Source organism: Patiria miniata, unplaced genomic scaffold (genome assembly GCF_015706575.1).
Source record: "Patiria miniata isolate m_02_andy unplaced genomic scaffold, ASM1570657v1 HiC_scaffold_19, whole genome shotgun sequence".
In the NCBI taxonomy this organism is placed as follows: Eukaryota; Metazoa; Echinodermata; class Asteroidea; order Valvatida; family Asterinidae; genus Patiria; species Patiria miniata.
The window spans coordinates 11,736,145-11,761,253 of NW_024037057.1; the positions used below are offsets into that span (position 1 = coordinate 11,736,145).

At 41.6% G+C, this 25,109-nt stretch overlaps 1 protein-coding gene across 1 annotated transcript in view; it reads left to right on the top strand.

The window, feature by feature from the left end:
• LOC119725800 overlaps nt 1-17,775 on the top strand; it is a 35,703-nt gene extending 17,928 nt beyond the window's left edge. The window contains exons 2-6 of the mRNA XM_038197377.1: nt 12,850-13,662; nt 14,111-14,245; nt 14,611-14,751; nt 15,309-15,380; nt 16,062-17,775. Of these exons, the coding sequence (XP_038053305.1) occupies nt 12,850-13,662; nt 14,111-14,245; nt 14,611-14,751; nt 15,309-15,380; nt 16,062-16,385 (1,485 nt within the window). The 3' untranslated portion in view covers nt 16,386-17,775. The remainder of the gene's footprint in view (nt 1-12,849; nt 13,663-14,110; nt 14,246-14,610; nt 14,752-15,308; nt 15,381-16,061) is intronic.
• The last annotated feature ends 7,334 nt before the right edge of the window (nt 17,776-25,109 follow it).

Consider the following 25,109-nt stretch of genomic DNA (forward strand, 5'->3'; position numbering starts at 1 on the left):
AGAATTATGTTTTCCAAAGAATTGGCAGTTTCGTGTCTTCCATCATGCCTTCACTATGTCGTATCGGCTGTCACTGAAAGGCATATAGAATCATTATTTTTTCATGCATTTTGTTTGTTTCCAATAATATATCACTCAAAATCCAAAGAAGAATGTTCAAAACCTAACCTGTTGAACTTTCAGCTCAGTGGATACTACACTTTCGAGAAAACAGTTAAAAGAACATTTTGATCTTGAAACGCGATTTCGTTCATTGCACAGTTTTGCTCATGAACATGTAAGTTTGCATAAACATACAAATCAAAAAGACAACAAAATACCCTTGAAAATGGCGAAACCAAAATTAAAACCAGGTTAAATGGAACACAAAGGTGCATTTTCAAGGATTGCATTACAAAAATGCGTGGGGCCCTTTAGTAATAGTTACCATCTTGAACTCTGCAGTAAGAAACAACATTCAGTCATCTTCATTTTAAACTGTCTGAGGGCCAACTGTGATGTTCAGAACAAAATTAATTATCACCTTCGATGTCAGAGTTACTCTGCCTCTGCCTCAACAAGTTTTTTGCAATGAGGTCTGGGTCAATCGTAAATTCTCTCGCAAGTACATGTACATGTAAGCTTACTTATGCGCTGTCAACTCTCAGGACCGTGCCTGTAGTACCCCCTTCTGTGTTTTGTCACACATCCGATCGTAATTTGTCTTGACTGCACAAACACGCCACAGGACACCTGCAAGTACCTAGTACCTGTTGTTGGCATTCACTCAGTGCGGTCATGGTTGGGAGGTTTGCTTGTGGGGCCACAAATAAACTACCCATGTGGGCAGAGACCGTAAAATTGCTTCTCACTCCATTTTTGTTGTATTACAGCCCATAAAAAACGAGAATCGTACGAGGCCATTTTGGGGGGCAACGGATTCGTTTGGGGTCTCCGGGCGGGATTTGCACACGAATAAAAGAAGTGAACGAATTGTATACGGACAATGTATTATCCGAGCAGTTGGTGTTTATTTAACACTATAATACGTAGAAAAACTTAAACTTTAAGGTAATATACACATAAATAATGAAAGGTTTGCGGAAACACCATGTGCGAATAATCCGCAAACCTTTCATTATTTAGTATCTCCACCATGCAAAGCCTCAAATCTTACTTAATATACACATGTATAACATTTGCAAACATCAAACAATTTACTATGATGGTCGGCCGACCATCGTTGGAAAAACACTGGCTTTTTCAAATACTGCAGCCCAATTTACCAAATGTTATGAAGCTGAAGTTAGTCCACATTTTGTTTGCAATCGATTACACACCTGAAACGGGTTCCCTGGCCTTACAATTCCCCGACGTCTATAATTATTTGCTCCTTTTCTTCTGAAGTGGGGTCAGGGAGCCAGACTACAAGAGCATGGTATTTTTTTCTTGATTTGCCAGCATCTACGTAAACAAACCTTTCAGCAGTTCAGTGTGACCATATTTGTGTTAAAATTAACCCCCCAAAATCCCAAATCCACCCATTTCTGAAAATTACAGCAAAAGCAAATGGTGTACGACTGTACGTATGTATATTCCCTATTAAGCACCACTTTCTCGCATATGTAATCGCAAAACTCCTCCCCCTTTTTCGATATACGGACCACAACGACATGAAAAGTGTGACATTTTGTCAAACAAAAATGCGTCAAAAAAGAGAATTGTTTGTACTGTTATCCTCTTCATTTGTTGACTTCATTATAAGCCCGTTTCAATACACTACCCCGCGGCGCGGATACAGACTTGATTTCAAGTCAGTATTTGATCGGATTGTATTCGTTTTGGCAATTTGTTTCCTGATCTAAAAATCCTAGGGCGGCTACGCATTGTCAAGTCGACGCTCGTGTATTACTGTCACACGGTGTGAAAACATAAGCAAGTCGTTGGTTTTGTTATGCAACAATTTCTATAGACGATGTCTTTGGCGCAGAGTGTGTGCCCGAAATGGAAAGTCAAAATGTATGGGAAGTTTATGCACTGATGATAAAACATGCATAATGGTGTTCAGTTAAAGGCATAGGATCATTTGTTTTTTTTTATGAATTTTGTACATTTCCAGTAATAACACCACTCATAAATCCAGAGAAGATTCAAAACCCAACGTGTTGGTTTCAGCTCAGTGTATAGTACACTTTTTCGAGCAAACATTGAATACCAGGTTCACCTTTTTGATCACAAAACACGATTGTGTCAATATAACTTTTCATTTCCAACGATCAGTCAATTGACTGATCGTTGGAAATCACCTACGTTTTTTGATTTCTTCTAAATGACAGCAAGCTAGAAGGATCGTTTCCATTACCACGGGGTGTTCAGTACCGGTACAATCTTTAATCAAGATAAGCTTTTTAATACACGTAGTAATTCGCTAGGTTACTTTTTGGATAACTGCAAATGGTCGTATAATACCATGTAATACTTTCGGTATGAATTCAACCACTCGTCAGCATAGTCTCTCCACATGTTTCTTGCGGTTCAAGGCCACTACTTCGAACATCCTATTGAACTTCTAATGGAATTGCGACCCAACTTTTCATGATAAACCGTGCCTTCGTATCCCGTTCCAGCAGTAACTCAATCATCCCTGGATTATATTACCGTGCGTGTACTTCGGCAAGGAAATTATTAAACAAAACCTGTAAAGTTTACCTGCAGCGAACATGTTGAAGTGATTTACGGCGCGTTGTTTATACCACGCGTTATCGTGGTTTGTGACCTTAAATTCTGAAGGTTTTTCCGATCGCAGGGGAACGATGGCTTGCCTCGATAAATACTCACCTTCAGGTGACCCTCATCGAAGCAATTCCAACTCTCAAGCGAAACGTAAAGTGGCGATGGCGTCATCGTTGCGCTCTTCATGAAATCGACGGGAAATGACACAAGTGTGTAAAACACCTTCTATTGTGGACCCCTATTGTCCTTCTTTTGTTTTTACTTAAACTTTTTAGGAAGACCTCCCATGTGTGTTGTACACGATCGTCAATTGGGGACCTTCGGGAATTGTGGAGCCTATTGTCCTATATTGTTCAACGTCCCCTATTGAATGCTAAACAAACCTAGAAAATTGTGTGTATATTATGCGAGATAATAACAAGTTCTCAAAAAAGAAGTAAATTCTACCTCTATGATTATAGTAATTAATTGAACAACAAAATTGACTTGAGCGTGGTTTGAACCTGGGACCTCCGGATTACTGTCCCGGTGCTCTACCAACTGAGATATTCACCCCTTTGTTGGTGGCTTCGATTGTCGCAGGTTCAGACCTCGCTCGAATTTCAATGTTAAATTTTATAATTCAGATAATAACAACTTTGCCGAGGAATATTGTATTAAACGGAAAGGAATATCTTCCCTAATAACCATTGATATTGTGACCTACTGAGGCAAAATGAGGAATGTCACCCAAAACTTTGTTTTGAGTAATCGAAGTAGGATAAAGTAGAACAATCATGTCAAAATTGATATTGGTTGTTTTGTATTTTTGAGAAGTCAAGGTATCTAAGATTCACACTATGCAATTTTTTTGGGAAAAAAATACCCCCAAAAGTGGAAAACCCGAAGAACGTTTATCATTGCCGTTGGAGGCGCAATGCGTATCTTTTTTCTTCAAAGCCGTTTTTCTCGAAATGAGGTTGGCGAAGATTGGCACTGTTGAAGTTCATGCGGCATATCTTTGTAATAAATTCAGCTACAGAAATAAATTTGCTATCATTGGAAAGCCAATGATTTGCGCTTTAACATGATGTATATAACTTGAAAAGTCAAAGATGGGGGTTATTCCTCATTATGCTATAGCAACATTTGTTGTTACGCATAAGAACGTTTTGTGGGATACTCGTAATCTTGAACAAGTTGACCTGTCTTCGATTACTCATGGCAGAGTACTCGACTACAAACAGGGCTTTGCGTGATAGCACCCAACTGTCACCAGGTAGTCGTTGTGGATTTCGAACGTATTTAATCCCACGGCTCCATGCCACATACAGGCATGATAAAATGATCCTATAGGCTTAACGGCGATTTAGAGAGCGAAAAAAAGGACCGAGGACGAATAACGGTCTGGCGTCTGTGCTCCGCCTGTTGTCATTACCCCCGTATTAATCACATGTGAGTTCCTTGTGTCGTGGTTCAATAGGAAGTGTCAAGAATGGTTTCGTCATGATGAGTGAACGCTGGGTCACGCGGTGACAGACAGGTTGCGATGAATGAGAAGATCAAGTCAGCCAGCGTCCGTGTGCCCGTTGAATGTTTGAGGAACCATGGTGGAACCAAGGTCATTGAGTGATGCACTTTTACACCAAGCTTATTCTACCATATTCAATGCTTACACCATAAATGATATTCTGTATCCGTGTATGACAACACGTCCCCTTATACTTATGCAGTACTTCTACAACTGGGCTGGAGCTTCTGTGTGTCACCTTTGTTTGATACAGAAGCATGTGGCTAATCTGTTAAGCGTGGAGTTAGGCTCGTCAAACAACATCCTGCTCCGTAGCCTCAGTCTGTTGCCAAATGTATGAGACAATATCTGTTTTACATAAACATTGTACATGTATGTTCATGGTCATCGGTCCACTCCAAACTGGTTCCTCCTATCACCAGAGTGTTCGAGAGAGAAAGTCGGCTTTCTGCCTGTTTCAATCCATATACTGTTGCAATACCGAACAAAGTAGTATCACAATAGCTTTTTCCCGCGTGCTACATCGCATTGGAATTCCTTGCCTGGTGCTTGTTTCCCAGAGTTTTTAAGAGAGACACTCGGCTTTCTGCCCGTTCTCATCCATATACTCTTGCAACACCTAGATAAAGAACAAAATAGTATTCAAACCGCTTTTCCCGCGTGCTGCAACTTTTTTGAATTCCTTCCCAGGTGCTTGTTTCCCTCCAACCTATGATCTGTCCTGTTTCAAGAGGAATGTCCCGCCGCAGCTAAACAGTGTAAGCACCGTCAAAGTTCACCCAGTCAACTTTGGCCATTCCTTAACAAAAAAAGCTAAGCAGTAACAGACTTTGAAAGAGTACACTATTGAGAATGTTTTGAAGTCCCTTGGAGCCCTCCACAATCAATGAATCAGTTATGCGATCTGTTTTGAAAATCGCTAAACTTGTTTATCTTTTTCTTTTCCGCAGGACAAAAAAAAAAATAGGCGGTTGAAATATCGATCTTCTGAAAGATAACTGAAAAAAGCCTTATACGCACTTTGTCATCTGATACCAAGGCGCAGAGCAAGCCAATGACAGATTGTACATTTCTATTTAAGGATCATCCGCTGTACACATCGCAGCATTTGTTTTCGCTTGAACCTCCCCGTTTCCTGACATAAAGGTTCGCTTTTGGCAGGGAAGTTACTGAAGCCGACTCGCGAAAATAATGGCTTTGTCTGATTGAATCAGGGAAGCAGAGATGTGGAATTTTAGAAAAAGTCAGGGACGATCCATTTGTCTTATTTTGTAAAAGCATAAATGTCGGAATGCCAGCGCTCGGTTGGTGAAACTTGATAGTCTCCTTCTGATATACTTCATTGTCCCTTACCTCATCGACCTCAGAACACTGAACACTGACGTTTCTGAGATTGCGCGATTCCTGACGGCCAAAGAAAATGAATCAAAAGAAAGCATTTTGTGTAGATATTCATGCATTAGTCTCTCAACTGCTGTTATATTTAAACGCGCCTTTGCTTTTGTGATGGGGGAGTGTGGCCTAGTAGTTACGGTTCGTGGCATAGTGGTTACGGTTCAAAGGGTCAGGGGTTCGAATCCAGCTGCTGGCCATATGTTGTGTCCTTGGGTAAGCTACTTCACCCCACTTGCCTCTCTCCAAACTAAATTGGTACCGGCAATGGCATTAGCCTGGGAGTAACCTGTGACGGACTGGCATCCCATCGGGGAGAGGGGGGCAGAAATATCCTCGGTCGTTTCATGCCACTGAAACCGGAGATCAACGCCGGCCTGATGGGCCACATTGGCTCGTGACAGAATTTACAGAAATTCAAAAGTGACAGACAGTTAGTGAGTTAGGTATTAAGAAGAATGTAGGGGTGCAACCCAGGCCAAAGATCTGTCTGCATATCTCATGAATAATTGTTATACACTTAATTGTTCTATATTAGAAAGAGTTGTGAGAGCCATGGAAATATTGGAATTTGGGAATTGAAGACATGTGGCGCTGTGCCTCTGGTCTGGACTTGGGGCTTCCAATTCTGAGCATTTGGGATTCCATTTGGTCCGACAGTGGCGCTTTTTAGCCATGTTGTAGATCTTATGGAGGGATCCTTTCTCAAAATGGCTACTTTTCCAGTTTGGGAAATATCACTCGTTTTAGGGGTGGTCTTCTTTGGGTGAGAATTTCTTCAAAAAGTCATTGGTCAACCCACTACAAATTACAAGGAAAACGAAAGACGACATGTTGATCATCGTTTTTCTGTGCAGCCTGAACACCTGTGAGAGTTCTGAGTATTTTTTGTAATATTTTTGTTGAAGTATGGGGATTTATCACTGGTGTATATGGGAATGTATTTACTTAGGCTGGTCAGCAAAAATCTATTGCATTGGCCCTTTAATTCCAAAACTTGATGGACATCCTGTGGAGAGACTAACGGCCGCGCCTGTACTTGTAGTTATGTCATCACCTTCCCAGATCTCTGCTTACGAATTGGTGAATCATGCAATTATAAAGCAGACAAGAGGGCAACACTGGGGTGATGGATGAAGACACGTCAATCTTATTAGGGGCCCGAAATAATCAGCGATAAACCCCCGTGGTGATGGCCCGACCGGGTGGGGGAAGGTGTCGCCCCTCCCTGCGGGGGACTTCCTACGGGCCTATTAACGCTACAACTTGATTACGCGGGGCATGTGTGGTCCCCCTTTCTTCCTTTTTATAGCTCCGTGCTTCAACTCTTGACGTACTATACCGCAGTGCATGTGCAGTGCATCTACATGTGCATCTAATCTATGACGTGTCTCATCAAAGCCTGTGCAGCATCTAGATGAGGCACCGGTGTGCGGTGCTTCCAATAGTGGACGCTTAATGTGTTCTTCTTGTGTTTTCTTTGATACGCGTGCAATTTTGATTGGTACGAGTAAAGAAAGACACCAGCTTTGATGATAGTTGGCAATTGGTATTGCCCCTTGAACTGCCCCAAAGTGGGCAGCTCGTTGGTCTTTCTGAGGGTGCGCATCCCAATTTCTCAGGCAGTTTGGACAACAAAATTTCATATATAGATGGTGACTACATTGTACAAGAGTCAGGTTGGCGTAGCGGTACTTTCCTCTTCTTCTACCGCCGCGCTGTGACCCCGGTTCGAACCCCGCTGGGCCAATATGGATTGGGTTAGCACTTATTGCAGTCCCTACCTGATTCTGTGGGTTTTCCTCAGAATATTCTTCTGGGGTTTTCTATACCTCTACCTCGTTTCCCACCTCTAAAAACTGTAATTTTTCACATTGTCTTCTCGTTGTTGGGCCCCGTGGGAGACCAGTGGATTCCGCTGAATGGGTTCCCCAGTCAAGAATGCTTGTACTTGTAGCCAATCGTCTAGCTGTTGTCAATCAAGATTGTCATATTGTTCCTTTGATGTTGGCACGTAAAGACGCGGCTGGAATTGTTGCAAACGTGGGCCACCATTTTACGTCACTCAAATACTGTCTGGCACTTTGCATCACAAAAGCCAGACATGCACGTTTTCCTCGGAACAGCTGATTTCCTCCTTTGTACTTCTTCTACAAATTAAACAACACTGCAGAGACTCAAGTAAAGCTTGTAATTTCCTCTTTTTTTATGATTTCCCAAATACACGCCTGAAAAAGCGTTCGGCGCATCGCGAGGCGGGTCCTAGTATTTCTTGACTGAAAGGAAAAGAACTCTTCTTGGTCTCATTCTCAGACCTACTGGCACGGTGTAGCTCAGAAAATCATCACCGTAGCTTAAGTGATCAGCAAAATGCGTTTTGACACTTTCTGCGCCATGGTCCCTCGAGTGTGAAAAACTCTGTGTCCATCATCGCAGTCAACTGGACAATGCTAACTGTCACACTATTATGTCAATTATGTTATCTTAAGAGTCGAATTGCAGACTTCAAAACGGAAGCTCACGAACCCCAACTACTTTCAGACGCATGCAAATCCCCATTTACAACACGTTTACGAACTACCTCAATACTTCCCTTTCACCCGACAATAAAGGCACACGGTGTAATGCGTGAAATGGGAAGGGAACTGAGAATAAAACGGTCGTGTGTAGTGGCGAGATTGTCACTGAAAAGCTCAATCAACATTTTGGTTTTTTGACAGTGATTTGTGGTTTGAGTGGGTGTCAATCAAGGTGCTTTCACGAGTGTCCATCAAATACCGCATTTGTCCTGTCAGAATGCCTTTTCTCCGCTTCAGTGGTCCCAGGAGCGCGGACAAGGTACAGAATTGATGGGGGAATTAGCTCCCCGGAGCCCGCATGTCACGGTGTTCGATTTGCGGCACATCGGATAACGACCGTTGCATTTTTGTGGTTGTGAAGCGAAGTTCAATGCATACCAAGCGCTACATGCACTCTCATTACCTTACACACTAGCATATCCTTCATAAACTAGCTTGATTGTATCCGTTGTTCAGAATGTTTGGAGAGTTTTGTCACATTTGGAATCCGGTTCATATTATTTTTACCCGATACTTTTTCGGGGTCAAAATAATATTGTTCCGGGTGAAAATGACCCGAAGATGATACAGACAAGAGTAATTTCGACCAGGTTAAGTGTCATTGCGACCCTGAAATGTATTGTGTCAAATATGACCCGATTTCTGGTCATATATGTCCCCGATTCCGGGTCAAATATGACCCCTATTCCGGGTCAAATATGTCCCCGATTTCGGGTAAAATATAACTCTAGATTGTTAAGAGTGCAGCTCACGCTCTGTAAACAACATGTATGATTAAAAAAGATAAGTCAACAAAGTAATCTACAAAAAACTTACTATTGAAGAAAAAGTTAGTATAGTATTACTGAGCTCGAGTTATGTTATGTTTATATACCATTACCAAAGTGTGAACTGATCAAGTACGGATCTTATAAGTTTACATTGGGTTTATATATACGCATGGTCTATGTGAATCGTTCAAGGTATAGAAAGTGGTCGACTTTTTATACAACTATGTCGTATTTTTCTTATATAAAATGAATAGATAAGTTTTTTTTTAAGTTTTGTCCATTCAATTAGATTTACAATAAAAAAATGAAATGATAATGGAGGATCATATGTCCTCACAAGCCAAGTTTTAAATTTGTTGCGAGTGTTATATAAGAGACAAAATTATACAGTGTCAGACAAACAAAGCAGGACAATGACGGACTGACAAACCCGCTGTTGCATTCTTAATAGGATTGGTAAAGTTTACACAATGCAAGCTTGTTCAATCCATAAGCTTTAAAGCTCACGAAGTTTTCGTGGAATTGCGTCCTCGTTAGCAAGCTTTTGCGATCGGTTCTGCGTTTGAAATTCCCTAAAATTAACGACAAAGGGTATAAACTGTCGGTCTCTTTTGTCGTTCTTATACATTGTGCATGCAGTGTGGTTAACTTCGCTAGATTAAAAGCATTTATATACGATTATTTGATTTTCATTCATGATGTTCATTTCCAATAATTACACAACTCAAAATCCAATGATCAAAACCCAACCTGTTAAACTCTCAGCTCAGTGGTTTTACACTTTTCGAGGAAACAGTGAAAAACCATGCGTTAATACCTTTGGATCACTAAACTAGATTTCGTCTATGGCACTCTTTATTTCCAACGATCAGTCAACTGACTGATCGTTAGAAAAATCAGGCTACATTGAGATTGTCTTAATGACAACAAGCCAGACGGAATTATTTCAAGGGGTGTTTAGTACCAGTATACGATCTTGAATCCAAGTAGGTATCTTGATGTCGTTTGGTTTTGGATAAATGAAAGTTATCATATATGCATTTGAATATGTGTTGAATGTTTCGGTACACCAATCGGACTAACCCTTGGCCATAAACATTAAGTTTAAACCATGGATAATTTTACCACTTCCATAGAATAAACTATGCCAAGAACCACAAAATCCTAATTCAATACAAATCTCAGGCGGCCAACACTGACAAATGCCTTCAGTCACTATACGCTTGAGTATGGCCTCGTGAAAAAAAGTATTAACGGTCTGAATGAAGGACGGATGTGCTGTTTGATCAGCTTAAAGGCTCTGTCGGTCGCAAACAACCCCGGGGAATCGTAGCTTTTCTTCCCAGCACCGTCACCCTTCTGACCCGCTACACAATGCGACCGCGGAAGCAGAAAAAAAAAATCCCCCAGGAATCAGCTAACGACCGATGGCGGATGAAAGGACTTGCGGAAAACCCGCTGATTTTGGGGAGGCATTTCTGTTCTTGTTTCTTCTTCTGCCCGCGGAAGGAAAGGTGAAAAGCGTGGCTTTGTAACGCCCCTTGGGTTGGGTTCTGGGTCTTTTTGTTGTTCGCGGTGTTCTGAAAACACCCGCCAAGTTCTTTCATGAAATTACACGGGGTTTAAGGTAACTTTTGAGCCGATGCCCCAGGGTAGTTTTTTTTCTCGAAAACAGGTGTTTTCCTTCTAATTGAACGGTGTACTCCCAGTTTGAAGAAGTGTTAAAAATAAGGGTTCGGAATAGAAGTCTCGGTATTGTTACTGAAGGAAATTTAAAAAGCGCATAAGGTAGACCGGATGTAGAGCATCACTAGCGGCACAATTGCTTAAGGGTGTATAGGATCATTTGCATTTATACCCCAATTCGCTCTGTTCACACTTCCGCCATGGGCATGCAGAGCCTCGATCTGGCAACTTTACACAATAAATATAGCTGGTTCAGTGATTCCCGCGTCGGGGTACGGTTCAGATCACTGAACCGGTTATTTTATTTTGTAAAGTTGCCAGATCGAGGCTCTACATGCCCGATGGCGGAGCGTGAAAAGATCGAATATAGTACATGTATTACCTACCAAAGTATTATCAAAAGTTTTATTTGGATTAAAGATCGTATACTGGTACTAGGCTAAACACCTCGCGAAATTATACCATCGGACGTGCTTAGAAGAAATCTAGAAATGTAGGTGAATTCCAGCGATCAGCCAATTGAAAGAGTGTATATCCCCTGAGCTGAGACTGCAACGCCTTTTGCAGAATATTCCATATGCATATGGAGAATATTCCATATACAATGTAATTTATGGAGGTGTTAGCTGGTTTAGGGTCAAGGATATGAACGCCAAAACTGCCTACAATCATTCTGCATCAATTAATTCATTCTCTTTCATTTGGCTTGATACACGTCGGTATGGATTCAGGGCGAGCCGAACGTTTAAGGGGAGTCAGGTTAATTGGCGTAGCGCTAGCGGTACTTTCCTCGCCTTCCACCGCTGTAACCCGGGTTCGAATCCCGCCTGGGTCAATATGTGGATTGGGTTTTCAGTCCCTACCTGATTCCGTGGGTTTTCCTCAGAATACTCTTCTGGGCTTTTCCTCCCACCTCTAAAACTGTAATTTCTTCACATTGTCTTCTCTTTACTGGGACCCATGGGAGATCAGTGGATTCCACTGAATGGGCTACCCAGTTCAAATAAGAAATAAATAAATAAAGTCCCCATGGAACCTCTAAAGGGGAAAAAAGGTTTATTTTGCTTTTCATGCATTTGTTCATTTCCAGTTCTTCAATGAAACCAATTGTTAAGTTTCTTTTCGGTGACCGCGTGTATCATCAAAGGCCAAGGTCTGGAATCAAGACTAGCAATGACCTTTGACCTGCCGTTGTCCGTCACAAGGGCTGGCCACCCAGAAGTGATAAATCGAGTCGTCATAACTTACGCGTTTGTTTGGTTCAATTCGAAAATTAGATTCATCTTTGTCAGACGTGAAGCCTATAGGGACCCTCTGTGAAATGAGATCACCGAGGTCAGAGTTCAGTGAGGGTACGGTGTGCCATAACAGACATGTCATATTGTATTTCTGGATCGACCTGAACCTGTCATGTGTTTTCAGTTTCAAATACATGAAACAACAGCCAAGTGGTATAATAATGGATACTTATAGATCAAAGCGCTTTACATTATTATTACTCCTGATCATGGGGCCATTGAAACGTTCCAAAGACAATCTCAGCTCCCTGGGGAGTATACAACTCGATGATTCCATTTCGACGCAACTTGGACAGTTTGAATCAATGATCACAGTAAGCGTCTCTACCCTCACAGGTACCCAAGTACTTTGGAGTGGAGAGAAGCAATGAGTGACAAAGTGCCTTGCCCAAGGGCACATGCACCACTCAAAGGCTGGTCTCGAACCCATAACCTGCAGAAAGAATTACCCTTAGACCATGAGTTCAATGCTACTTCTCAAACTGAACTTTCCACAGACGATTTTGACGGTTTTTTCCCCGTCACTAGTATACAACTTAATTGGAACTGATCTGATTGGCATGTCTGCATTGCAATTTAAGAGCCTTTTTGAGATTTGTGGTTTTTTTTGGCGTATTTGATTTGGGTATGAGCTTTGGATATTAAAAGAAACCGACACATTAACATCTCCAAATTGCGCTCTCCTATAGACATTATGTGTAGCGGCCATCTTATACGGCATCTTGCAATATCTTGCAATATTTTAATTCAGTAGCAATGGCTGTACAAAAGATTCACTCGTGCACAGGCATTGCCCGCTAAGATGGCTGCTACTTATGAGTCCACATTATTTCGTAAAGGTTCATATTCAAAGAGTTCCATGTTTCCCTTTTATCCAAGTATTTCACCTCTCTTACCAACAGGTTGCACTGTCCAGAGCAAGCCGAACCGAGGTCAAAAGAGCCGTCATCTGCGCATGCGCTGTTGTCGTGACAACCCTCATCCTTGTCGCTGGTACCCTGGGCGCCATTGCGCTGTGGTTGTCCTTCCACCACATGCCGCATGACGGTCATTTCGTGGGGTTGTTCAACGGCGACAGCGACAGCGCCAAGCCGTCCTCCCCAGGCGACAGAATCGACGACGGGGGGCTCTGGCCACTTGGGGGCGAAAGTCATGCTGACGTCACGGAGTCAATCACCGAGGTGCCTGAGGCGGCCACGGGTGCGGGCGACATCCTGATCGACGGAAACGACCGGAGCCCTGCCCAATCAGAAACGACGACGGTCAGGCCGCGCGTGAAGCAGACCCCGCCAACAGCGCCCCCTACCGGCGGCCATCACGACTCCTCCGAGTGGGACAGTTTCTCGGCGCCGTATTCGGTCTTGTCCGAGCAGGATCCGAGTGCGTCCGCAGACTCATACGACAGCTTGCCCAGCGCCAGCGACGTGTGGGATGAGGCGGGTTCGGGTAGTTACTTGGATGGGTCCGGCAGTTACACGGATCAGGATGACACGGATCAGGATCAGGATGACTCGGACTACGCGGAGATTCCGTACAGATCATCAGGCACGTCAGGTGGGATGACGTCGTGGCTCGGATCGTCCTCCTCCTCCTTCCCCGGGGAATCCCACGGTTCCGCTTACGACTTTGGGACATCTGACACGAGGAGTGATCCGGACTGGGAGAGGAACGATCAAGAATCTGGGTCGGGATCTGGAGATGCAGAAACGAGTGGGGTGAGTATTTTTATTGTACGTTTTTAGATGCGGAAAGCAGGTCAATCTGAGCGTGGAGGCAAGACCGAAAACACGCTAATGTGTCCTTTAAAAATATTTAAATTTAAATATTACTTCACATTTTCCTCAATCCTTCGAAATGTTCCAACAAACACTGTTAATGGGTTGAGGCAGTGGCAATGACATTCAGAAGCAGTGCGGATGATATCGAGCATAATGCAGGGCTCATACATGACGGAAAATAATTATAAGGACTACAGTCTACGAACTCGACACAATGTATCCCCCAAAATCAACCCACACATTTTTTGGCCATCCAGCCTCAATCCTCCAAAATCCTTCAAAACCGCCTGGATGATTTTGGAGGATTGATGAAGGGTTAATGGTTAGGAAAATCTTTATATCATTCGCCTAACACGTTTCACGCGTTCTCTTTTTTTTTCTGTAGGACAACATTGTGTACGCCGTCGACACTCACACCATGGACGGGGACAATGCTCGTCCAGTGCTCCAAACTCCACAAGAATTCACGGTGGTCCGGTACCCTGTCCCGGTCTCGTATTACCACACGCTTTGCACATTGGTAAGTTCGCCTGTCGAGGGAAGGGAGCCTGACTGAGGTTTTCTGTAACAGTTGAATGTCAACGATAACAAAATAATGAGTTTGATAACATATTGACGCACTCAATCTACACTCCTAAGATGTGTAGGAAAAAGAAATAAGATGCCCTCCCCTATCCCCCCCTAAAAAAAACCCGATTGTCGTTCCAGTGCTCTACCAACTGAGCTATCCAGCCCCTATGTTGGTGGCTCGCATGTGTGGCATTTTTTGTTCAAGGGGCGCTAGTCAAAAGCCAGAAGTCTGTACATGTCATGTAGCTAGGTACGACGCCCATAGTCACGATGCTAGCAACATCTTCCCTCGAATATTGTGTGTTCCCCCTTTAGAATACCTGCACGTTGGGCTTCACGAAGGGAGAGGACAGGGTGGAGGTGATCGAGACGGACCTGCGGATGAAACCACAGAAGCTGACGGTCCTCAGGAAAAGCGGCGGCAGACTCTTCACGATCATACGAGACGAGGACCAGGTAAGACCGGACACCAGCTAAACTAGATTGGTTCCCGCTCGTACATTCTAAATCAGAGTACGGAGACACGGGGAACCAGCCTACAGCCGATTCCAACGATCAATTTGAAGAAGTAAAATAGTCGATCACAAATGGGCACAGGTGGATTCCAAACAGGGATCTTTCAACCCAAAACTCATAATTATCACTATCTAATAGGCTACTGTGGAAGCTTGACGACATCGTATCGTTATAACGCCTTAATGAAACTATACTAATGTTGCAACAATGGTGTTGACGTCATTGTTCTTTTCTCATGAATAAACATAATTTTCTAATCGAAGTTTTTGAATTTTTCATAAATTGCTTCACCCGTCCACGCAAAAGAAATCGCTGCCTCGTCAAGCTGGGTCCGAAAGTCTCAGTTGGTCGTAGTCTGTGAGCTGGTCGGTAGGTCTATTTTTCGATCAGTCGTTAGGTATAGGTGTCGACTGCGTAGGAAAATGCAACTGCACACCATTGGCTCGCGACGTGCTGTGGTCTTTATTATTAAACTTGATTCTGTTTCTGTCCCATAGGGCTACAGAGCTGTCTTGTTGTACGAGAGTGGGTTATGCCTTTTGACGAGACTTGAAAACACCGACAATTTGGTGAGTGTTGAACAACAAGATAACCATAACATTGGGTTTTTCCTGGCAATGACTTACAGGCGACGTTCCGCGAACAATCAACGGAGAGTCATATTTCAACCACTTATGCTCTTGTATGCGTAGTGTAGCTAGCAAGAGGGGAATATACGCCAATTATTAGTGAAGTACTGGTGAGTGAGTAGTAAAGTGAAAGTCTGTCACAAGCCAAATATGGTCCATCAGTTTCAGTGGCGTATATAAGTGAAAACTTGAGTGACTTCATGAAGTTGCCTCATGCTCTCTAAATTCCAAAGAGTGAAAATTCACTCCATTCGAGTGGAGATTCACTCGCACAGTCGGAAACTAGGGACTAGACGTTTTAGAGTGAAATTTCTTTAATCGTAAAATTTTCACTCGAGCCTCGACTGAAGTGGTTCATTTTTCAGACTATTTCAATCGAAATTGAGAGTGATTTTCACTCTAAATCGTCTAGTCCCTAATTTCACTCTTTAGAAAATAGAGAGTGATGACAGGGCTTTTATTAAATGACTGAGAATGTGATTTTCCCTGGACGGGATGCTAGCCCATCGTAGGTTACTTCCTAGCTAATGCCTGGGTTGGAAATTATCGGGTCCGATTTTCCTAGATTTGCAAGACAAGAACGGACTGTTGTTTTACCTTATCCCTGCTTTTGAACTGCAGGACATCCGCCACAACTCGGCTATGCCTATCGTCGAGAAGCTGCGGGTGACTCTCCCCGTGGAGCTACCGGAGCCACTGCTGAGCCAGATCGGCGGTCCCATCATGGAGACGTGCCGTGACCTCCCAGTCTTCTGGGCCCAACAGGTCGGCGACAGCGATGACGTCAGCTTCATCAACAGAATCCGACGCAGCAGCGCGCCCTCCCGAGGCGACCCCGACGACGAGGACGAGAACGGGATGACCCTAGGGGGCGGTATTCACTTTCAGTGTTGCTGGTGCGCGGACGAGGACGATCCGTGCCCGTGCGAGTGTGGGCGTTTCTAGTCGACGTATTCCAACTGCTGTCCTGCCTTTGTACATATTTTTAAAAATACTTGCATACTGTTTACTTTTGTCAATGTCATATAAATATATATTTTTAAAAGCAATAAGACGATCCTCTTTGTACGACTCAGGCCAGCCAGCTGTACATTATTGCCTTTTTTTTTGCTGCAGCGCGGTGTGTATCCTTTGTTGGCTCCGTGCACAAGTACCCCGTCAACGGTAAGAAAGGGAGAGTTGAAGAGACCATTAAACAGGACCTTCAGACTTTTATTGGCAACTAGTACGGAAGCTGTATAAAATGGTCATTCTATAAATGTGGGGTCCTAAAGTGTGACATTTTTAAATAGTGTCCGTGTTACACCTGACCTGTGTGTAATTTGACACGGAAATATCATTGAAATTGACTTCAAACTATTTTAAAATGTTTAGCAGGTACTTTGCATTACATAATCACTCTTAGGTAGAAGCATAAAGAATGTGTTCTAAATGTACACAATGTAATGTCAGATGTAACAGGGACACCAACGAAAATTTGCCCCCCAATTTTTGACTGACCCAAAACAATTTCTAAAAATATTTCATAATCAAAACAGTTAGATGGCCTGACGTTTCGTTCTTTCTTTTTGTCGTCCGTCGGTGAAAGACTAATTGTGTTGAAACATTAGGCCGTATAGTACTAGCTTGATATGATTTTCATACATGTACTTTTGTTCAATCCAATCGGTAAGCTATTTTCAGCATGTTTATTCACTTTTCAAAAACTATTTCAGGTTATTGTTTCGACGTATCATAGTAAACACTCGTGTGTCTTACTGTCAGTGATTCCACTATCATTTACTGCTTTCTTTAAATCGAAAGCAGGCGTTATACCCTTGTATATATTTCTTACATAACCAAAAAGTTACTGTTTAACGTCATTTCATTATATGTATTTTGTATTCAACGTATAATCACAATCGCCGTGAGAGTACAATACACAAACATTTATATACATGTATTACATTTTTGTATGGAATCAGCGATGGACCAGAACAATTTGTGTTAGCAGTCGACGTAAGAATTCAAATCAAAATTCACAGATTTATTTACAACATGCTTTAAAAAAGGAAAGAGAAAAATAGATATTTTGATTTCGACTTACACCGAGTTTCCTGTCTGAAATTACACCACATGGGGGCGCCCTTCAGGATATAGATGTGTATATATGTAGCCTCGGCTTACATCAAAACGGCACATTTTAAAAGCTTTTGTACTTTTCAGTGCTACTGAATGAATGCCCTTTTTTGGTTGGGATGTTCGAAAAATACCTCAAAATCTGCCCTTGTTTTCTCATGACAAACATAAGATGCTTCAATGGCCAATGCCCCCGGTTAAAAAGTGTGTGTGGGGGGGGGGGTATAAACCCCGCCCCCAACTCCCCTCCCCCAAAAAATCTTTCCCCAGGTTTTACACCATAAATTCAGCTTTGTTTTGTCCCAATTGAGTTTCCTCTGTAACCACAGATTTGCCTCCATCGCTGGCACCATTTCCTCCATGGATGTAGTCGAGTCAATCACAAGTCCCTGCAAGTCCAACGCAAAACCTCCAGTTGCAATTCAAAACACCACCTATTAAACATGAGCTTTGACGTATGACAAAGACATCCGTTTGTTATTGTTCATCTACTGTCAGGGTGACCGTAAGGTCATAGCCAAATTATGCTAAATGCACCTCAAAAATCTGTCAGATTTATCAAAAATCTGCCGAATTCCCCAGAATTACTCGAAATACACTAAAACACTTAAAATCACATGCAGATTGATAGTATTGCCTTAATTAAGGTTCAAATTGCATAATGAACATTCCAGTCACATAAAGATGTGAAATTGGTAAATTTTGGGCAAAATGCGGATCCTGCCACAACGAAGTCCGTTTCCGAGCGAACCTTGGCACCTAGACCAGCCAACCTGTCCCATTATGCAAGGGTTTGTTTGAAAGGATTGAAACTTTTTTAAATTAAACAAATATACACTTTTTTGTTCAAATTTGCTGTTTTTCTGTAAAAAAAAAACATTTTTGCAGAATTCTGCCAGAAATCTGCCAAAAAAAAATCCATTCTGTCAAATTTTCTGTCAAACTCGGTTTTTTATCAAAAATTCTGTCAAAGTTAGCCGAAAATCGGCTAAAACGGTCACCCTGTCTACTGTCTTGTGACTGGACTTGTGCATGGACTTGTGATTCACATTGATGGACATCTCTGATTTACCTCATTTTGAATTGAAAACTCCAGTTCAACTCGGAATCGTTGACTGGTTTGAACTTTTTTTTAACTAATTCAAAGCCACTTGTGCTAGTTAAAACCAGTTAAAACCACTCAAAACCAGTCGCCGTTTTCCAGTTAATCTGGCACCATGCAGTTGAAACCAGTTGAACTAGTTTCAACTGGATGTACTACATACAATGTATGTCAATGTTACATATTAAGCTGTTTTGTATAATACGCAAAAAAAAGGGAAAAACAATTATGCAGTGTTCCGATTGTTGTCTTATGTCTGTCGTTCTGGATTTTTAATTTTTTTTTTAGCCCCGTGTAATTATTTTACACCTTACAGCCAGTACGATTGGGACAAGACTAGTGATAGTTTCCCCAAACACAGGCGGGTCACAAGAGGGCGCCCTTTCGCCTTGATCGATGTTCTCAGATTTTGAACCAATGATATTAATACACGTCTGTAGTCCCAATCTCAACTAATCACAGCTGTTCAAATTGGAAGGTTTGTCCAAGTCCGTATTGTATGCGCATGCCTTGTGGGGGTAGGCCCTATGGTGGATACAATACCGGAGGGCGCTGTTTGGTTTAGACTTTACATTCCCATGCACAAATTTACCAAACGATATCCTTGTGCAAACGATCGTGTGCATACATGCACAACATTTATCCAGCAGAAAGGCTAATGCGTAGGTGGGGGAACGGTCAGTGGCGCGTATCCAGCTTTGGATGCCGGGGGGGGGGGGGGGGGGGGGGGGTTAACTGCACAAAATGTAGACAGGTTTTTTTTTTCTCCGGACACTTGGCCTTCATAAAATCAAAAAGCGGCCGGGTTGGGATGGGGGTGGTGGGGGCGGTGGGGTGGGGGGGGGGGGGGCTTAAGCTGGTACACTACCCATCTTCCAGATTGGGGGGGGGGGGTACCTGGTACCCATTTCAGATGGGGGCGCTCTTCAAAACTGACCATTATTATGCATAGTCCAAATTCAATGCCCATTTTCACGGCGCATTGTAATGGTTTTGGAGGGTTTTTTTGGGGGGGGATCGATGTCAGAACTCTCCAACAATTTTTTTGAAATAAATGCTGCAAACAAATGTGTACAACAAACAAAAAACGCGGGGGGGGGGGGTGCTGTAGTCAGAACGGAACAACTCTATTGAAACCAGGTTGTCAGAAAGTATAAGGCCTATATTAGCCGATTTCAGATATGGTAAAAATCATTTGGAGCGTACTGTTTAATTTGAGTAAAGTATTTTGAATTTACCCAAACCAAAAAAGCGCCCCCTATGGGTCTGCCATTCCTCAAATAGGCTAATAAACTCTTTAATAACTCTTAACGAGGAAGCATATTTAACAAATTAATACGCGGGGAAGAGAAAGTTGAAAATATTAATTCTAAACCTTTTAGGAAGATATCAGATTAATTGAAGTGCTTTGTAAAATTGGTTTGGTCACGCCTATACTGAAAGTGCAGATAGATTATTATCTACTGCTTTAATCACTAAAGGATATAAGGAACAAGACTTAGTATGGCGATTGGTAATGGTATACATGTACATTACTATAGACTTCCGGGTAAGAACAATTTGTGGAGTCACATGTCACGCGCGGCAAAGCCACACGAACAACATCCGCAACATTGCCAATTTAATGAAGGAACTTCCGCATTTGTCGGCTCCAGCAGATACGGCACATGACTTTCGAGGAAAGAAGTCTTTCACACTTTGGGGAAAATGTGCAACGTTGCCATATGTCTCCAGGATCTTAACTATACCTTTCTTTTTCACTTTTACTTCAATTAAAATGTCCTTGCTAGATTCTGACACTGTTGCGGCAATGTCACTCAAACATACATCACGGTACCCGGATTCCTAGAATTCTTGAACCGAAACTGTACAGCGAAAAACAAAATATCGCTCATGGACTTGTAGTTGCTCTTCGATTTGGTCTTCTGTGTTAGTCAACAAAATACAGACAAAAAAACGAACCACACACAGAACCAATAATTCTTGTGACTTTGTGCGCTATTATGACCTTAATTAGGGCAAATCCATATAATCCAATTCTCTTTGTACGTGTACGACCGACCCTATGATGTACAAGGTCGTGATTAGTTTGGTCTGTAATTGCTTTCTATTCATTAGATGTGACATGAGTGATGTGTCCCATTCACTTTTCCGTCAGCAGCTCTAAGTGTCCAACATGTACGTCCGAATTCACGGAATTGCCACTTAGATACAAAGAGTGCAATTTATCCTTAAAAACCCTGGGAGATACATGTAAAAGTTCTACAACATTGAGTACTTATAATAAAAACAATAACACCGGAGTCTTATAAAGCGCACGTATCTACCAACAATTAGGTACTCAAGGCGCTGGAAATTATGTCTATTATTATAGGCGGGTACATGAACTTTATGAGAAATATGAGACCCATTACAAGGTGCTGCGGCGCATAAAATTATTGCAGCAACTGCCAGAAACACTTTCTCTCTTTAACGTGCATTACACAACACACGAGACCTACGGCTTTACGTCCCATCCGAAGGACGAAGCAATAATGGTAAAGTGCCTTGCTCAAGAGCACAAGCACCATGTTCCCACGGTCAGGATTCGAACCCATGTACAACTTCACACGAGTCGAACACCGTAACCACTGGACCACAGCACCCCACAAATACTTCAAATAACATACAATGTACATACTGAAAACAACGATTTTCATCAGCCATTTAATAAGTTCAGCACATTGGGAATTATTTAACTTCAACATCTAATTCTGGTGAATGAGAAATACTTCAGGATCATTCTGTGTTAAACATGTTTCGAATGAATACTTAAGTATACTGCATACTAAAATATTTCTGTAATAGTTCAAAAGTACATTCCGATGACTAACTTATGTCGACTATTTGTCGTCTCTATATGGTACTAGAAAATTACGTTAATTGGTACATTTTGTATCGAAAAGTTAAACATTATCATATTGTAATTGAACTGTGGTGATATTTCAATAGGAAACTTTGTCAATAACCTTGAGCTTGGACCGTGCTTGCATTGTACATCATCATCAACATTATCGTTTTGTCCTCACTAAGCAATTACATTTGATACAAACATGAAGTATGTCTTAAAAGAGCATGTTCTTCTACTCATCTGAACAAAATAAAATAACTACTGAAATGGATCTATGCTATCAGAAGTTATGCATGTTTTACTAAAATAACCCATTTTTGTAGCTGTCCATGGAGTACCATTGGAAGCTACGGAGCACAGTGAGAATTACAGATTACACACAACTTGGCACAAGCATTCAAATACAAGTGAGATTTGATTAATTTAAATCACGACTGAAACATTATTTTTACTGTTTGTGTTTTGAATATGAGGACCATGACAACTCTTTTCTTTTCTCTTCTGAAAAATTAACGGCGATTTTTGTATGTGTTCCTTTGTTATGTTCCCATTCATCCACGGAGGTTTAAAAACGCACATGTTTCATTGTATTTAATGGGTATTCATCAGTTCGTAGATCGGTAAATGATCAGTGGTGGACAGCTGAATTCTGTGATCTTTTTACTAAAATAGACACACTTGAGAAATAGGATGCAAATTACGTCAAATGTTCACAGGTACTAGTCAAGAACATGTACTTTATTTTTATGAAATAATGCGAGCCATTTTTTTTTTTTTTTTACTATTTGTTTAATTCGGTCACTTTCTTTTTGACTCACCCTGTATACCTCTAATCGTTCACGAAAAAGGCATATAGACCGTATGCAGAGCGGCCATCTTAGATGGCATCTTCTGTTATTTTAATGGACCGATCCAGTAAGCACCGCCCCAAGGTATTCTGACCAATCACAGCCGTGATTTATGTCCGACGTGCGTGCACAAAAGTCCGACATGCGTGCACGCGCGTATGATGCGCGCAGCAGGAAAATGCAGCGTGGCATTGGAGAGGAGCACGTGTTAATTTGCCCACGTGCGCAGTGGGAGGGGCTTAGTGGATCGGTCCATTCAGTAACAGTGATTGCAGAAAAGGTTCACCCATGCATATCCCAGCAAAACAAAGACATTGCCCTCTAAGATGGCTGCTACGCATTTGATCTATAGCTCCATACAACCAAAATTAATTGAATTACCGTGTTACTCTGCGTACAAAGGTCCTTTATATAAATTCTATGATTATTCTACAAATATTTGCAACATAGGCTGAGATTAACGAAATCCAAAAGGTTATTAGTATAAAATTGAGATGTCACAGTCTTGCAAATAATATACTAAAAATAAATCAGTACTAAAAACTACATCAAACTGGCAAGAACATAAAACTCAGTAAAATGTCCTGATCAGCAGCAAGTACGATAACTAGAAAACCATTAAACTAGACTTTTAATCAAAATTTATAAAAGTCAGCCTCTAGATACTGGGATGTGTCCGCTCCGAACTTTCGAATAAAATACAAAAGAATAGAAAATTGCAGTTTTATACAGCTTAAAGGTTGCACACTAGCAGCGCATCGATATATGTATAACCAGACATATTGCTATATGCTCGAATGCAGGGCACTAGTACACACATGCACACTCATTTGTTTCATGATAATTTAAAAGGTAATGCATTGAACGCTCCATTAAAGCCACAAGTCTTATTGAAGTTTATGCATGTTGTACAGTACACTAGAGCTACTTATAATATTTGCAATATATTTGGCACCACAGAAGTCAATCATAATAAACTTACATATACATACATAATGAATACAATAACAGCTAGAACCTCAAATAGTCTTAGAAACAAAGCGGACAGAAGAGCGTTACAATGTAAATTTGCTCATTATATCTGTTGGCCAATAGTGTTAGCCCTATAAATATATGGTACATGTATAAACACCAGGAATGCAGACAATGAACTTTAATATTGGTAAATTACATTACAGCGCATTTTATACAGTCCGGACAGGAACATTGTGTTTGTGCTCTTGGGCAAGTCACTTTACTACAATTATTAATTGTAGGTGCCTCTGAAAGTGGAGATCAGATTGCGCTGATCTTGAGCTGCTGCAGAAAGTTTGCCTCATGGTCTGATGGGCAGGGGTAACAAATGTGAATTACTAGGAGTCGATGGTATAGAGCACCACATGCTGAACATTATTTGAATTATTAATAGTCGCAAAGTCTTTGCCAATGACATATGCACCAATGGATTTGAGCTCACAATCTACACAATAGACCTTTATCATGCTTCCACCATTTTAGTCATGTTCCCTGTATCCAATAATAATGATAATGTTTTTGTGCAAAAAGGAACCAGCCTATTTTTCCCTCCAGCCTCGCTTTGGCTACATTGATTTGAATGGGAAAAAAATCAAATGGCTGCAACATGATAATGGTCTATTTACTGACATCTAAAATCACGCTGAGGCGCTTCACACATCGTTAACATAAATTTCATGTTGATTTCAGTTTAAGATTCGGCCAAAACAAAAAAAGTTCTGCTTCCGATTACATGGCATTCGAAAAAAAGGGAATTTTTTTTTGGGGGGGGCCATATTTTTTGTGTACGATAATATGGATGCATCTGCATGTAGTCAAGGTTAAAAGGGAGAAATTGATGGTTTGGGGTGTTTTTCCTCATTTTTCCAATAAAAAAATTAGGGTAGGGGTTGTCAGAATAGGGTAGGTAGGGAAACCGGAAGCAGAGGTATTTTTTTTTATTGGCCTTAGGAATGATTTGCATTTTAGGCTATGACTATCAGGCAAGCAACTTTTTAACCTGGTGATTTCCTTGTTTTGTTTTTGTTTTGCCTCAGGAATGATTTGCAGTTTAGCCTATGACTATCAGGCATGCAACTTTTTAAACTGGTGATTTCCCTGTTTTTTTTTTTACTTCTAAGAATGCCATTACAAATTGAAAAACCACTGTACAAAGTCTTGTGCGGTTTGGAATTTCCTCGTTTTTTCTAAATTGGCAGTTGCATGTTTGGACTATCCAACTTTATAGTAAAACAACTGCCATACATGTAGTACTGTGATTGTTCACAATTACAGGTGTATGTAGCTATAACCCAAAAGGAATATCTTCCATCGAAAAAAAAATCAGAAATAAAAGCTTTCATACAAAATGGTTTGATACAAAATAATAAGCAAGGGTGTTTACAGTTTTAGTTTTAGGCCAAAAAAAAAAGTCTCCGGTTTCTGGTATGGAGCTTGCCCAAAAAAAGTGGTGCGGCAACGCGGCTTTTTTTGTTTCTACCTGACTTTTTTGCTTCAAATGTCGGCTGATGACTGCAAATGGTGCCCGACTAAACTTAGTACAAATAGGCCTATATGGGATTGGGAGTCCAGAGAGGCCACATAAAGCTTATTCTCGACAATAACTCCATCTAAAAACACGTTAAAAATGTGCAGCAGCAGGATTCCAGTCAAACCAGTGAGTTTGGCGGTTTTGAGACATCATCTTTTATTGAAAA